Source organism: Pelodiscus sinensis, chromosome 3 (assembly GCF_049634645.1).
Source record: "Pelodiscus sinensis isolate JC-2024 chromosome 3, ASM4963464v1, whole genome shotgun sequence".
NCBI lineage: Eukaryota > Metazoa > Chordata > Testudines > Trionychidae > Pelodiscus > Pelodiscus sinensis.
In genome coordinates, this window is record NC_134713.1 from 41,875,674 (window position 1) to 41,892,812 (window position 17,139).

Sequence of the window (17,139 nt, forward strand, 5' to 3'; positions counted from 1 at the left end):
CCAGAATTCATACTAGTAGAGGTTATGTATGTACTAGCTCCCTTAGTTTTTGTAATATATGATCAGAACAACTTTAACTTTTAGTATGTTTTGTTTACAAGGCTCACCCATGGGATTGGTATTTTCATACCATCATCCCAGTAACTGCAAATCTGGCTGCATAGAGCTTCAATGTACTGATTATACAGAAAATGCTGTGATTCTATACACCTGGGCTGTGTCTACACTGGCGTGATCTTGCGCAAAAGCAGCCGCTCTTGCACAAAAACTTACTGCCTGTCTACACACTGGCCGCGTGTTCTTGCACAAGTAAACTGACGTTCTAATGTGTGAAATCAGGACTTCTTGCGCCAGAACTCTGATGCTCCTGCTCAGGAATAAGCCCTTTTGCACAACTGTTCTTGCGCAAGAGGCCAGTGTAGACATGCAACATGAATGTTTTGCGCAAGAAAGCCCTATGGTTAAAATGGTCATCAGAGCTTTCTTGCGCAAGAGAGCGTCTACACTGGCATGGATGCTCTTGCGCAAAAGCACATGCCAGTGTAGACACTCTCTTCTGGAAGAGTTTTGCAGAAGAACTCTTCTGCAAAAGAGTTTTTGTGTGAGAACACGCCAGTGTAGACTTAGCCCTGAGCTTTCATGGGTTGGCAAAGCCTGAGTGGATGTCTTGGGAATGGAAGCCCACAGATCTGAGCCACCTTTGTGTGACTTTAGGAGAATTATTCAGCCACTCTGTTCTTCAGTTTCCCTATCTATAAAATAGGGATAATAATACTTCCCTTCAGGCCTCTTCTGAAATCCATGTCTTTAATATTGTGATGTGTTTTGGAAGGCACTGAATCAACACCAAGGATTAGTTATTCCAACAACAGTAGAACTAAAGACTAAGCAAATTTAGAAGATGTGGCAAAGAACACAGGAACTGAAAGACAGCATCAGACCAGCAGTTCCTTTAGCCCAGTGTTCAGTGTCTGGCAAGGCCTGGCACTAGAAGTTTTTGAAGAAGATTCCCAGCAGAAACAGTTATAGAATAACCAGCTCAAGAGAGAGCTCCTTCCTCACCTTCATCAATTAGTTAAGGGCTTATGTTCTGAAGCCAGAGGGTTTACCACTCTTTTGAATGTTTTGTATCTTAATGAATATAAACGTGGCTATTGTCATTAATTAACTTTAGCATCGAAGTATAGACTTGATGAATAATACAAATAAAATGTGTCAAATTATATGTTGACAGACTAACGAGAAGGTACCTGAAAAAGCCAACACCTAAAAGGATAATTTACCACACTGGAATCCTGAGATTTATGCAACTTTCCTGCTCATGAAAGCTACTGCAGATCCTTTTGTTTCACAAACTGCAATATGCATTTTGAAACATCCTATAAATATATTTTATCCTGCTCATGTAAATGTCACTAAACTCCACCCTGCCTGCTGATGGTACCATTGCCATAGTAACTAAATACTTCAAAGTAGAAAAGACAGAGAGTATCTAAAGAAAGGAAAAATGCAAACGAAAGAGAAGTGAATACACTGAACCTGTTTGACAGACACCAACTATTTCATTGTGTGAGGTACTAGAACAGTTTTATTGCCACTTATTTTGTAATACTCTTGATCCAGGTTAGTATCAATAAAAACTTTATAGCATCTTACATCATAACATATAATCTGGACATTGCTTGTAAGACTAGAGAATAGAGATGGACTCCATCACAAAGTTTGGATCTGGATCACAAAGCTTAAGGATGTTTGGATCCAGGGTTTTGGTTCATTCAGCCCATTATATTAATAAGAACCATCTATGAAATGTGGATCTAGATCTGAACTTCCTCGGGGTTTTTGGGTCCAAAGCAGTCTCTTCTAGTGATCACTGCTAAGTTCCAACTTAGTTCAGAGCTTTGAAATACAGTACAACTTACTGTGGAATGGAGAATAATGAAATAGAATCCAAAAGAGCAACAGAGATCACATACTTGTGGAAAAAATACATGGTCCAAGAGAAATGTAAAGAAGTCTGCCAAAATTGTCAAAAGGTATGTCAGCAGGAAATTCCATAGTTAGGCACCTATATGCTTGACTTGATTTTTCATGGGTGATTTGCATAATATACAGATGGGGTGGAATAAGGGACATTTGTATTCAAGGTCTGTTGCCACCTTACATGAGAGTAGGGTAAGTTTTGCAAAAGAAAAGTGGCTAATGTTAAGAACAATTCAATAGGGTGACAGAAGACATCAGTGGGGCGTTATGAATAGATATATCCCCAAACAGGGAGTAGAGACACTCCAGAGAATGATGGTAGGAATAAACTAGGATGGATTATGGCTCCCCTGCCCTGCTGTACTAGAGCAATGAGAGGCCTGAGGAAGGTGCAGGGTGGCTCTACTCTCTGAGCTTGCTTATCAACCTTTGTGCAGTCTTTTATGCTTGTGTCGAGTGAGGGGGTAAAGGGCTGCCCAGTCAGAAAGGCAGCATCTTACATCCACGCTACACAGAGCAGAGAATCAGGCTCACTTTTACAAGTGCAAGAAAGAGGGGACATTATACACCTGATCACCACAAAGGGTAGAGACTAACAAACATTTCATTGTTGCAGTAATCCAGATTGGTGTATTTTCTTTCTTCTTCAAAGTCCCATTCATTTCCTTTAGTGTGTAGCAAAGGCTGTTGATGGTGATGTGCAGAGTTCATAATGAGGTAGGGATCCTCTGGAGTGAGCGGGTTCAAAGAAGAAGGGATGTAGCTGTTGTTGTAATTCACATGCAGTTTCCCTTCATAAAAATCATCTCCAGACAAGCCTGTGTTAGACCTGGAAGGATGGTAACTGGCCTTTGTTGTAGGTGGCATATTGGGAACATGATCGATACTGGAATCCGTACAGTTTTGTGAAGGAGCAATTTCACAATGCAGATCAGCCAAAGATAAGGCAGAACCATTGCAACACTTGTCAGTACGTGGATTCCTTTCAAGGGTAGTGTTCTTATTCTGGGCTTGTGACTCTCCATAGTCAGTATGCATATTGCTCAAAGAAGTTCCAGACAGGTCTCCACTAACATATTCCCTCATGCCAATTTCTTTGCACTTCTCATAGTATTTGTTAGATCCTATGTCCTGAGAGTGTTCTGTTGGGTAAGGGGTTCTTCCAAAACCATAGCTTTTGGCAAGAGACAAACAGTTATTTATTACTTGCTCTTGAGGGTGTTTGTCTATTAAATGTCCATTAAAACTGCAGGATGATAGGTAATTTTCCTGATTAGAAAGAAGTAAAGGCAAAGCTCCTTGACTTTGCATCTTACCTGTCAGGGACTTAAGAAAGAAAAATAAAATGTAATATTTAACAAAACAGACAAATAAATCCATATGATTAACCCACAGCAATTAATTCTGTTAATACAAACAACAAAACAAAACCAGTCAGAGTACCAAAGTACATCTTGGTTTATATTTTTTCTCTCCTTGGATTATGTTAATATTATGGATCTAGAATGGTGAATTTTAGGAGGCTGATGGCACAGTACAAGCAAATTTAAATTAGAAAGAAACCCATCCAGCTGAGTGTCTTCCTTTGAACTAGTGTCTGTTTCTCCATAATAGAAAAAAAGGAAGCAAAACCAGCAAAGGAAGGAGAAGAATGGCCATGGTGTTCAGATGTTAATCTGGGACTTTTAAGATTTAGGTTCTCTTCTCTGACACAGCCTTCCTGTATAACCTTGGGCAAGTCATATAATTATTCCATCCTGTCTGTAAAATGGTCAAAATAGTACTTCAGGTCAGGGTTGTGCTGATGGTGGCCATGTAAATATAGATAACTCAGCCTCCAAAGACTTAATGGAAAATGTACCTAGAATCAAAAATCTAGAATGTAGCAAAATAATACTTGTTAGTAAATGTATTGAAACAGCAGTTTCATTATCACAGAGGCTAATCTACCTATTTCTTTGGAACTTTGCTGCAGGTGAATAAGAAAGTGTTTTTTTTTAAAAGGTTGATACATTTTGTTTAAGTTGATATTTTTCAACCCAATAAATATTATTCTTCAGAAATCTGTAAAAGTATTACCACTTATTTTAATTGACATTTTAATTTTTTTTAAATTCAGAGTTTCACAAATGTCCGTTTCATTCAATGAAGCTGCTGCACACTGAAAGTATTCTGCTAAGCATAGTTTTTGGGAGTTTTGCAATCTCTTTAAGTACTCTTATTATTGGATTATAATTTTACAAGGTTTAATTTCTTACAGAACACCTTCTTTTTGTGTATATTTAATGATTAGTGCTTACAGTTCTTTGTCATTTTATTTTTGCATCCTTTTAATTACTGCAACTTTATGACTTGATGGATCCAGCCACAATAAAACTCCCTTCACATATTCTGGAAATATCTGTATGAGGAAATTTCACTGACTGTACATTCTTTAGGGCCCAGCCCTGTCATAGTTGAAAACCAGCTGATGCCATATGGAAAAGTTTAAAAACATTCTATTGAAAATTGTTCCATTTCTAGATCACATAAATTTTTTATAGTTCTCCCCTATTTTTTGAAAGATTTTTCTGCTTCAGTAAGTTATTCTTCATCTAAAGTCAACAATCTTCTGTGACCTCACAGCTAGTTGTCGGAATTGTCAACATGTGACAGGGATCATGATTTCAAGAAAAGAAAAACACATGCAGGAACAAATGAGCCTGAGAGAAACAGAAGCAGGTGAGCAATTAAACAGTTATACTGATTTACACCGCTGAGGATCTGACTCGAATAGCATGTATTTATGGAGTCTTGGGCCCAAACTCTCATGGACGTTAATGGGAGAAGAACTGAGAAGTGGACAATGAAAGTTTTGCCTAAGTTTGAATAGCAGGATCAAGCACACAGGAAAAATGGCAAATCTTGTGCCATTGTGGGGGAAGAACTGCACCTCAGCAAATAAGGACAGAATCGAAACCATGAGAATCATTTTTTCTAGATCATTTTTTCCGAGTTTTACATATAGACTCATTGGCTTTTTCGAAAGTTCATATCCCCTGGTTCTCGTATCAGACATTAGCTGCCTCAATACTGCATCTTGTATTCTCTCCCTATTGCCTCAGAAGTCATTTTCTCCCACTCACTCCACTTTGTCATACCCTCCCAGCATAGTTTCACTAAATCACTTAGATCTTCCACATCACTGTTTCATTCTAACTGCTTTAATCTCCACTGTTCTATCTTTGACTCCATTCTGTGGAGTTTCAAGGATTCACCGATTCGCCACATTCTTTCATGAAGAACTGAGAGATTGGGAGGTAGTTAGCTCCCTCTGGAAAGGATTCATACCATCTTTCAGCACCCAGAAGGTGTGTCAGTGTCTAACACCCGACCTGTGATAAGTGTCACTGTCTTTCATCCACCAAACAGCAGGTGCAGCTGGGTATCTGTGATATATACATGTACCTATAATGTGATCTCGCTCAAAGAATGCCAATAGCTCTGCTGACCACCTGACTTCCTTATTCAGGGCTGGATTATAGTCTTGAGATCTGTGCATGGATGCTGCGTGTGGTTCTCACCATTTCCAGAGTCAGGGCAGGGAACAGCCGCCTCTGAATTAACCTTCTCTCAGCTCTGCAGAGAATCTCCAGGGGTCTAGAAACACTGGCTAAGCATGAAGGATGCACGTTATTGCTCACCATCCCTGCTGAATCCATAGAAACTGAACTCAAGGTGAGACAACATTAACTTTTATGTGCGGCCCCCTTGACATCATTAATAGGACCTGCACAGCAAGTGGAGAATGTCTTGGCAGCACAGCTCCCGTTTGGAATAGCATGGTGAGGTAGCTGGAGGAGGTGGTGGTGGGATGGAACCTGGAGCTACTGTACAGATGTAGAGTCCTATGCCTCTTGTGGATCCTTGATAGCTACACATCATGGAGCTTTGCCGGTTATTTTGGCCAAATCCCAGCTCATTTTGCAGGGTGAGAGTCCCCACAACACAAAAATCTGGGGAGAGCGCTGAGGCAAAAGCCACAAAGACAGATGTCTCCACTTCTGAGGGCTTTTCTAAGGAAAGAGAGAATCTGGCCATAGTTTTTATTCAGGGGTACATGCCCAGGTTGCTGACTCTCAGACCCAAGGTCCAGGTAACTCAAGCAGCATGGTACATAGGACAATCCCTCTATGTTTTGTATATTAATCATAAATGTTACCTCAGCCTCCCGGCATCTTTTTAGCCTTGCAGAAATGGGAGCAACAGCTGTATGTGCTTTCTGTATTGATCTTCTTGCTTCTGCTTCTAGTTTGGTTTCTGGTCTTGGGTGATCATGGGCCCCCTTAGACTTTAAAAAGGAATGGGTTAAGTTCAAGTTTAAAACAGAGCTCAAATAGTAAATTTAGGAGTTCAGAACTTATGGTATGTATGTAAAATCCATCTAAGGTCTTTGTGTCGCAGTGGTTAGAGTCTTACACCTCACAAGATGCATGCAACTCAGCAAAACAGAATAGGGTGGTCTGCTGCTAGTGGACATTTGCGGAAATCACAAAACCATTGTAGAACATTTACATGCAGGGCTCTTCTCAACGGAGTCCACACTTGCAGTGGTGCTGTCAGTTAGAACTTAGATGTGTAAGAAAGTTTCCCTCGTGGGAGATTTATTTATATATATACTATATAGATATATAGTATGATTAATCTGAAAATTCATTTCTATCTTTATTTCTTTGAGAATTAACTTGATATGCATGTTTGTAAATGCAGTATGCTAGTTATTAAAACTAAATATGTTTGGCAATGTCTCCAGCAGGTGCAAAGACCTAGAGGAGAGGAAGGATAGTTCAGAACTTAGCCTTAGACTTAAGAGACCTAGGGTTCAATTCCCTGTTCTGCCCCAGATTTCCTCAGTGATCTTTGGCAAGTCTCTGAGCTTCTCTCTGCTTCAGTTCCCCATCTGTAAAATGTGGATAATATCTGCTGCACAGGGTAGTGTCCTCAGGACAAATATGGTAAACATTATGAAGTGCTCATATACTATGGTAGTGGAGAACAAGTACTTACAAACAAAGCAAAACTGCATATTTCCCAAAGGGTCAGAGGAAAGCTTTACAAAATCTGTTTACATTAGTCAAGATCTGGCCCATTATTGAAATTTTTGTGCAATTGCTACTAAATCCTAAAAAGTACAGTGTGTATATGATGGGCTACCACTTACAAAGGCTTGGTATGACTCCTTACCGCTCTAAGAAATTCTTAGTCTTGCATGATGCATTCTGGGAAGGATGTAGCAGCAAAACAGCATTTCTGAAGCTGTAAGGGTCAGGGCTTTGTCTTATAATACTTTAAATTATGTCTGCATTGCAGCTGGGAAAACATCACCCTGCCTGGATAGACACAGGCTAGATCTGCTCTAGCAAGCATGCTAAAATAGCAGTGTGGATGGTAAGTACAAGCCTGCCTGACCTTCCTGGGTCTGTACTCGAGTGGCTAGTCTGTGCCATCACCTGTGTCACAACAACATCTACATTGTTATTTTTAGTACATTAGCTCACAGAGATCTAGTCCATTCTGTTTTCAGTTAACCTGATTAAATACCTTTTTAAATTGGTCTGGATAAAACTATTTTACACCAACCTGAAAAAATATGAATGGCCCTTCATGCCTCCAGAAGTTGGTGACAGGGTACCCACCATGGCCTCGACAGGAAATAAGCTTTAAAGGTCCACTGCAGTTTGGACAGCATTTCCCTGGAACAAGGGTAGGAGGATACATTTTCATCTGTGCAGGGCATCTAGCAGTCAGATGAATTGAATCGGTGAGAATGGTTCATTTGCAGTGGAATGTTACCTTACACTACAGTGCTTGTGTGCTCAAAAGATGTATTGAATAGACCTGTGCAAAAAACCCTTTCGTACATATAGAAAAATCAAACATTGGCAAAGAAGGACCTTTCTCCTGTTATGGTTAAGGTGATCTGCAATGGATATTTCTAAAAATTGTACTTTTTGACCTATTTTGGTTTTTCATTGAATTATTTTTAAAAGAGCAATTAATATTTTGGGCAATGAAGGTTTTGGTCTTCTGATTGTTTTTCAACTGAGAAGGAGGCCTGATTAAAATTTTTCTGAAAGAAATTTTCCACTGGAAAATGCTGATTCAATAAAATAAATGTTTTGTCAAACTGCGCCAATTTCATCAAAATGTTCATTGAAAAATTATCATAAGAATGGCCATACTGGGTCAGGCCAAAGGTCCATATAGCTCCATATCCTGTCTTCCAACAGTGGCCATTTCCAAGTTCTTCAGAGGGTATGAACAGAACAGGCAATTATTCAGTGACCCATCGCCTGCTCAGAGGCTAGAGACTTTCAGAGCATGGGATTGCGTCCCTGACTATCCTAGCTAATACCTATTGATGAACCTATTCTTCATGAACATCTCTAGTTCTTTTTTTAACCCAACTTTAATTTATCATTTCAACTAATATATTTTGAATGATAAATGTTGCAACAAAGAACTTCAACCTTATAAAAACAAAAAAATGTTGATCGGGTCATTTAGATATTTCTGTAACCCATTTTTTTGGCAATTCTCTTTCATGGGAAATTTAGAACTGTTGATTTTTCATTGTGATGTGGGAAGAACAGAAATGTTGAAATGTCAGAATTCCTGAGGAACAGAGGATCCAAACTTCAACAAGCTCTATTTAAAAATATCAGGAATTTCAAGTCTGATCTTCCCTGATTTGGCTGGGAGACCAATATCCCTGTGAGAGCTCAGGGATATTTATTATGGATTCCAAAACTTCAGCTAGATTTGGAAGAATCTGATTTATTTTTAAAAATAAATTTCAATGGATAATATAGATGCTAATTTTCAGCATTTTAAAAATGTTTATTGATTTAAATTTGAATAGTTTTGCAAAATTATCAGGGGGATAACATCACATGTAAAATATGCAAAGCAAATATCCTTAAACCAAACTCTAGTATGTTCTCAATCAGCATTCTTCTTACTTTGCCTATCAGTAAGTTTTCATTATTTTTGAAGGATTTTTTTAACAATTAATATGTGCACTGTGAAATCAAAGTTTACTGACTTCTATCGATAAAATTTATTCTTTTCAAGCTTAAGTTTAATTAAAGTCTTTAACAAAATTTCCCTTATGCAAAATGTTCATTAGGCACCATTAATAAAACCAAATAATCAAAAAAGAATTTTAACAAGTCTGACTACAAATCCCTTCTCTTCTCAATTATTCAACTTTTGATCTCTCAGCTTTTGTGTTGTCCCCTTTTCCTGTCATTATAGAATCTGTCAATATAGACAGGAGCTGAATTTCTAACAGAGAAACGAGTTAAAAATAATCTTTTCTTTAGAAAAATATTTTTTCTACATCATTAAAAAAATCAGCTCATTTTTTCCTTTGGAGGTTACCTTTAAATTAAAATATTTTCCTATGGAAATGAGGTTCCTGTGCAAATTAGTATTCCAGGAACTCATCTGTATCAAGCCTTAGTTAACGCTAAATAGACAGCACAGGCTGACTTTTAAGACAAGCCAGGCTACAAAAGAAAGTTTTGAGAAGCCAAATCAGTAAAAATAAAAAAGGAAACAATACTCACTAGAATTCCTCTGAAATATACAAGTTGTGTTTAACAATAGGGAACATTGTTGCAATCCCAGTGGAAAAGAATGGATGTTGCAATAAGTCTCTTCCATCTCTAATTTCTATGATATTATAATCTTTCATTAAGTAGGGAATTAATGAGAACTAAGGCAGGTGTTGCCATCTCTACATATTCATACTTACTTTGCTGTTTTTGTCTGGCTTTATCACATATGGCCGGTCTCAGATATATCTTCCTCCCATCTGTGGCCGAGCAGTCATTGCTGCAGACCACTACCCCAAGGCAGGACTTTTTTAAGATGCGAGAGTTGTGGTTATTGGTGTTTCTCATCGCCCAGCTACTCAGATGCCTCTGAGCATTTTTATCATCTGAGCTGTAGATATGCTTTACATAGGAATCTGGCCATTCTTGAAACCAATCTGTTTGTTTCACCTCCTGTTAAGAACCCAAAAAATGACACATTTTAGTCAAGGAAGAAAGTAGTTTCTCATTGTGAAAGCAATAGGCTAGATTGTCACTCTGGCAGTGTGTTGCAGGCCTAAATCCAGGCTAGCCAGTAACAGGAGGATTCCTTTAGAATACGCTTGGGGGATGGATGGGCACCATGGCCGCAGTTCCCCTTTGCTCCAAGGATTTCATCAGCTGTCAAAACAGTCCTTGGCCTCCAGGCTGCTCTCACTCATCCCAGGGCCCAGTCAGGTGCAGAGAAGCCTCAGGAATTGAAGGTCATACACTAAGTGGAGTTAAGCCGCCTATTTTAAATGACGTTTCCTACACAGCCCTGAAACTTAGCAATTATGAGCTGGATAATTTCTTGTGCACTCCATGGCTTGCTTCACCACTGCTATTATTTTACAGCATTGCACAGTTTGCAATCAGAGCCAAGAGTTTGCTTTTGGTTTAGCCTGACTTTTCATAGAGAGAGGATGAGCACTGAAGTATATCCAGACTGCTTCAAACCTTCCTGAGCTTCCTCATGCAGTGTTTTATTCAGGTCAAATGCTAGTTCTTAGATCATATTTCTGTTTTAACTTAAACCTCTCCCCTTCACCCCAATATACAACATTTCATTCAGAGCTTATTTTTCTGTTAGTGCAAGGGTGGGGAACCTTTTTTGGGTTGAGGGGGCTGCTGACTCACAGAAAAATCCATCCATAGGCCACACACAAGTGAGAAACAAAAGAAAAAAAACCCCAAGCCCTCATTGATGTCTCCGCTCCGAGAAGGAGAAAGTCACTTCCCACATCCCCTCACACGCTAGAGCTTGGAGGCCCAGGCTAGTAGATTTTGTGTGCTCCAGCTTCACGGTCTCCCTAGTGCTGAGGGAAGGAGGGGAGTCCCAAGTCTTGGGGAGCAGATCCAGGCAAGCCAGGGGTTGCATCTGTCCCCCAAGCCTTAGGTTCCCACCCATGTTAGAGGCTGAGTTAAAATATATATTGTAAACAACAAATATAAAATGACACAAACAGAATGACATTTTAGCAAGGGGCCAGCCAGACATCAACACAAGGGCTACAGTCAGGACAAGAAGAAAATGTAAAAAGATTATAAAGAACCAAAAAAACACTCTGATGCCTTTATCAGAAACAGATTGTGACAACATGAACAAGTCTCATCAAAGCACTGTTTTGTTTTGTTTTTTCAGAAGTCCCAAGCTTAAAATGCCCAGGAGCTCTGAGCCTACAAGCCCTAGCTGGAGGGAACTCTCAGCTCCTCTCTCTGGGTGTGAGGCCTAGAACTCTGAAAGTATGAATTTCAGTTGCATCACATCAGACTTCAAGGTGCCCTGACTTTAGACACAGCTCAGCTAATAGATTTGGAGCCTGGCAGTCCTATGAATCCCACTCACGCTAAGGTCTTCCAAACTGCTTCAGAATTGGGTGTTGGAAGGCCTGTGTTGAGCTTCCAGTATTCATGATTGCTGGACAGCTTTGCCATCCAGACAGCTCCACACTGGGGGGGCCCAGAGTTTCCAGATTCCCAGGCCAGCTGGCTCCCTCATATACTGTACACCTGAGTAGGCTCAAGTATCTGGAAGCCTAGGGTCCCCACCATGTAGGGTCTACATGGTGATGCTGTCCTGGACCAGCAGACGTGGGGATCCAGATTGCTGCTGAATAAAAGTGACATTCTTGTCAGTTTCATGGCTATTAGCACAGGTAGAAGCAGTGAAATCAAGAAGAATGTCAATTTCAAATATTTACTTTTGGAAATATTATGGTTCAGTGCTTCCAAAATGGCATTTTTCTGGCTTTGTTGGTGTAGAAAAGCTTGGTATAAGTGTTCTTGAGTCAGTTCAGAAGAAAAAAAAAATCCAAAATACAGATGGGACAAGAAGTGGACCTGTGGGAGGAGGGCCAGATCAGGCAATCGATTTGGACAAGGGAGGATGGGTATTGAGGGTAATTGTGAGTGGGAGTCAGTTTGGGAGGGAGAATGATTGGATGGGGGCATTTGGGTTCAGTGGGTGAGGGACTGAGTTGGCTTGGCAAGGAGATTGGGACAAGGAGCCTGTGGGGGTGTTAGGATGAGAAGTTCAGGAAGGGAGATTGAAACTTGAAATTGATGTAGAGGAAGATTCAGACTCAGATGGGGAGCATGAAGAGGGAAACTGGGACTGGTATCAAGAGCTTGAGGGATCACTATTCATCTGCTGTCATAGGTGCTGACTTCCCCTCCAGGTGAGGGGAGCTTGACTTCTGCCCCAGGCCTTGCCCAAGGGTGCTGGAAGAATTTTTATAGTGGGGGTACTGAAAGCCATTGAACCAAACTATAAATCCTGTTTATGATGAAGACCACTTCAAGCCCAGGGGTGCTGCAGCACTCTCCCCTCCCCCCGTACCCATAGTTCCAGCACCTATGGCCCTGCCCATGCTCTTCTCCCACCCCACCCTATCTGACCCCTTCCCTGCAATGCTGGTAACCCATGTTAGTGTCAATATGTTGCCACTTATTGGAGTTTCACTTTTTTCAGCTTGCTTTTTTTTTTTTAAACCCAAGAAATTACACACATACAAAACTACATTAAAAGTGTCCGGTACCCAGACTGAACCTGGCTTTGCTTTGCAGAAGTGTGGAGTGCTCACATTTGCAAATGAAATCAGTGGCTTCTGTGCTTTTTGAACAGATAAAATGTGATATAGTGCAAAGTATTCTGAAAAATCAAATCCTAGGCATCTCAAACTAGACACCCGAAGTTCCTGATCACTTTTTACCTTAATCTCTGTGCCTCTGATACCATCTATATAATGGGATAATACCATTTCCTTGCTTCACAGTGCTATTGTGAAAATAAATTCATTATTGTAGTGCAGCACTCAGATATTATAGTTCTAAACCATTGAGAAAATTAATAATTATGTGTTCAGAGCATGAGTGAATGGTATGTAATAAATAAGACATTCAACAGAGAGGATAAAATAAAATATTGACTAGCTGTTTAATTCAACCAGTGGACCAGAGAACTAGTGAAACTTTAGTATCACCACTTCTTGTAACATAGAGAGTTCTTTTGGGTGTATAATTCAAAGATACATGTATGAATGCTTAAATGTTTTAAAGAATAATTTTCTAGCTATTCAACAAAATGCCTTTTGCAATCTAGAGGATGGGGACTGGGGAAGTGGCAAATGAGGAAAGATGATAAAATATGGATGTTTCAGAAGGTATTCCATGATTGGTAACTTCTAACACACACACACACGTACCTGAGGTAGTTTGATGTCATTGATATCCCAGTTTGTCATTTCTCCACTTTGAGAAGTGGCGTCCTCCTGGTCCGTAATATCATCTGCAACTTTCAGCATTTCGGAATTCCTTCCCAAACTCAGCAAGCAAATCTCCACTGCCTTCTTTTGAAATTGACTAGCTGTCACCGCTCTCAGGCAGTTTACACTGAGGAAGCTGTTTCCTGAAGCTAAGCGATAGAGAGGCTGCCCATTAAAGATAAAAATCAGTGTTCTTCTGCCAGAAAAACTTGTTCCATTAAAAGTTTTGCAAGCAGACAAAGCCATGGAAAATATAGCTTTGAGATAGAATGTGATCTTATGGAGGCATCATTAACTGAAAGCTCACGGTGGGTTTATATATGGTTTGTTTCGTGCATTCTCTTTTCAGTCCAAATTTATGTTCGTATAACTCCACTCCCATGCTTCTTTGTAAGTGAGATCAGAATTGCCCTATCTTTTCAGAGCCAAAATGACTGAGACGCTCAGCACTTGCTAAGGCCTCTTTTTCTTGTTAGTTACATGCTGGGATTTCCTCATACTGTACATTACAAAAGTGTGGAGCAATGGGTGACTCTGTTACATCATTTCAGTTGAAATGGTTCTTGGCCATGTCAAAAATTGCATGCATTTCTGAGAGCCCAGCCGTTAAAAATGGGTAGCACTGGGCAGCCTATCTCAACTAGCCGACAAAAAAAGAGAATTTGGGATGTTAGTTAAAAATGATGGTTGGCATTCCATATATTTCACATGCAATTTCTTATGCTTTCCCATCATAATTTCAGGATTAGCTAAGCATAGTACCACTTCAGCAATGTGCACACATATAAAAAAATCTTTTTCTTGAGGGAAATCATTATTATTTCTGAGAGAGAAGGCAAATCTGAAAAGTTTCAGATGGGAAAAATTGTCATAGCTTCATTATCTTCATTACTTTTATTTATGCCATGTAAGGATCAGATGTAGAATGCTGAGTGGTGAAATACATAACTGTAGCATAATAATGTATTAGAGAGTTTGTCTAATACCTAGAATAGGGTACTTAAGACATTATTTTATTGTTATTGGCTATGCAAGTGACAAGTGGAGAGGTGCCTCAGTTTACCTAGCCAAGAGATGAGTTTGATAATACCTCTAAGGAGTGTTATGAGGCTCAGTGAATATTTGAAAAACATTTTGAGATCCATGGATGAAAGGTAACATAAACAGTATATTCGAAGTATCACTCTCCAATAAATAAATCAGAACATATCAATGGTGAAGGAGTAAGTGGATTACACATTGCTCGGATCTGATATTCACAGTAAAATGCATGCAAAAAGACGCTAAACATGACACATGGTATTTAATATCAATTGCTTAGTGATTTGATTGGCAATTTAATTTTTACTAAGCAACTAATTCATTTTTTGCTCCAGAAAAGATGTTAGAATAATCTTATTTTGGGAAAAGCTGCTTTACGAGAGCTACATACCAAGGGCTATAGAAAACAGCAGGTCTTTATAGAGTCTCATATTATATGATGAGGACTAATATAGTCATTGCTGCAGACAGGGATAGTAAAATTAGAACAGACAATCTAACATGTAAATTGCGTTGGAAAGTTGTGCTGTATTTGTGAAACAAATTACCCTTGAATGTTAAGCATCCTGGAATACTAAATGACCTGTTATATACTTCAGAAAGATAATCCAATCCTTTCTTCAAATACTTTTCAAAACAAACTGGCTTGAAAATTGAGTTTTAATATTTTTTTCATTAGAATGAATCCTTACCAATTTATAGTGTAGCAATTTCCTTTTATATTCATTTGCCAAAGAAAAAAGAATAATGAACTATTACTTTAAAATTCAGTGAATGACAAATGATGGCTTATTAATACAGAATAGAAGACAATTGCAGGGAACAATGTTGTATAGTTAGTTGTTGGTATGGTCTGAAATACTTGCAAAATTTCTAGTAATAGACTTGCACTATAGCTTTTTAATTATTTTGATTGCTATTTGTTTATCTTCTGACTGAAGTACATCAACATTACAAAATTTAAATTTTACTTTATGGTAAATATGTTTGTATCCTTCGGTTTTTTTAAAGCAATCCTCAGTCAACCACCAGTTAGGACTTCTATCACATATCTTACCTCCTCAGCTTGTTATGTGGGTGAAACTGATGTGGTGTCATCTGAAGGAAGAGATTCTTTGAGGACAGAGCTCTCTGCCTTTAGTCACTAAGTCTAGGTAGCTGTACTCTATTCCATGATCAGATACTATATGCTAATGTGCTCTGGCTGCTGCCCAATCAAAACTTAGATGTGCACAGCCAGATACAGGTAAGAAAACTTGTAAAGAATCCAGATCGACTCATTTACAGCATTAGTAGGATGTAAGGTTGGGGTATGAGTTCCAGTGCATATTGTCCTCCACATAAGTTGTCCCACACTCCCTTAAATATTCAGATAGTCAGTCTGTGTTTGTGTGTGATAGACTGTCACCAGGAAGGCAGCAACATTTTCAGATGACAAAGTTATTCAAGTTAGTCAATTCCAGAGAGGATTGTGTTGAAATTCAGAGGAAGGTGAATGGGTAACACAGTGCTAAATAAAATGTAATGCTGATACATATAAACTGGTTCACACTACAGGGAGATACCTAATTATTTCATATACCCATGTGTCACGTTATTTGATTTTGATAAGAAAATGTAGATCATTGTTGCACCCACTGTTGTGTGTTTTCCCCAAATTCTGTTCAAAGTGGGCCAATTGAGGTGTCTAAAGAAAGCTTGTGCTTTCCTGATTCTATTTATGTTACTCGTATACATGTATGATTTTTGTATGTGTAGCTATGAATATAGGATCTGTACTTATATTTTAAATGTTTTCTGTCTGGAAGTAAGCAGCATGTGTTGCCCACCTATTGTGAGGAGTGGTGGCCCAGTGAATGACATGGACAATGGCTCATAAATGTTGCCAATTAACACCTGAGTAATTCTGATGCAAACCTGCAGACCAGCAGGCAGCTCATGGCTCGTTGCACTAAAAAGGACATGGACAGGTTGGTTGATCATGTGATCAGCTCCATTTTGGGAGGTACCGTCACTCAGGAGAACAATGGATTTCCCTCCTCAAGGGTAAGATTATAAAAGGATCCTAAGGGTTCCTACATCTTTGTCTTCGCTCTTGCTCTCTGTTCTAGAAGCAACTGTGCTAAAGAAAGCCAGCCAGGAAGGAGTGTTGAGTTGATCCATCCTAACATAGGATGTACTCCAGAGACTTTTAAGCCAGCAGTTTGTTACATCTGTGCTAAGAGCCTGTATCAGGAACTTGGCTATTGATGTATGTAATGTGCTTTCTTTAACATTTCTATTCTCAACTTTTCTTTCTTTTTTTTTAATAAACCTTCAGATGTTAGATTCTAAAGGATTGGTCCAGTGTGCTCTTTTGGGTAAGATCTGAGGTATAAATTGCCATGGGACTGTGGCTGATCCTTTGGGAGTGGGAGAACCTGTTCAGAGTTGGTGAGATTGGTTTTATAACCTCTCATTTGTGTAAGGAGTGGTGCAGGCTGAGGCACAGGTAACTCAGGGGTGCCAAAGGTGTGTATGTGTGGGCAGGGGGGTGGGATTGCTTATAAGACTTATTGTTGGTCAGAGTGGCAGCTGGAGTATTCTTTGTGACTGGTTTGGTGCCTTATAGTTATAGGAGAACGACCCCAGTTTGGGGCTGTAAATAGCCCTGGTTCTAAGCAGTTTGCCCTGATTTGACCCTCACAGTGGTGCCCCCAGACCACCTGTTATATTACACCACCTTACAGGGT

The 17,139-nt window shown here is 39.4% G+C and overlaps 1 protein-coding gene across 1 annotated transcript; it reads right to left on the reverse strand.

Annotated features, from left to right (window-relative positions):
• Positions 1 to 1,618: 1,618 nt before the first annotated feature.
• Positions 1,619 to 13,525, reverse strand: GCM1 (glial cells missing transcription factor 1). The gene is made up of 5 exons (XM_006137743.3): positions 13,307 to 13,525; positions 9,782 to 10,034; positions 7,603 to 7,715; positions 6,185 to 6,313; positions 1,619 to 3,309 (listed from the first exon to the last, which is right to left on the reverse strand). The coding sequence occupies exons 1-5, from the start codon at positions 13,403 to 13,405 to the stop codon at positions 2,557 to 2,559; spliced, it is 1,347 nt and encodes a 448-aa protein (XP_006137805.2). The 5' UTR covers positions 13,406 to 13,525; the 3' UTR covers positions 1,619 to 2,556.
• Between the last annotated feature and the right edge of the window lie 3,614 nt (positions 13,526 to 17,139).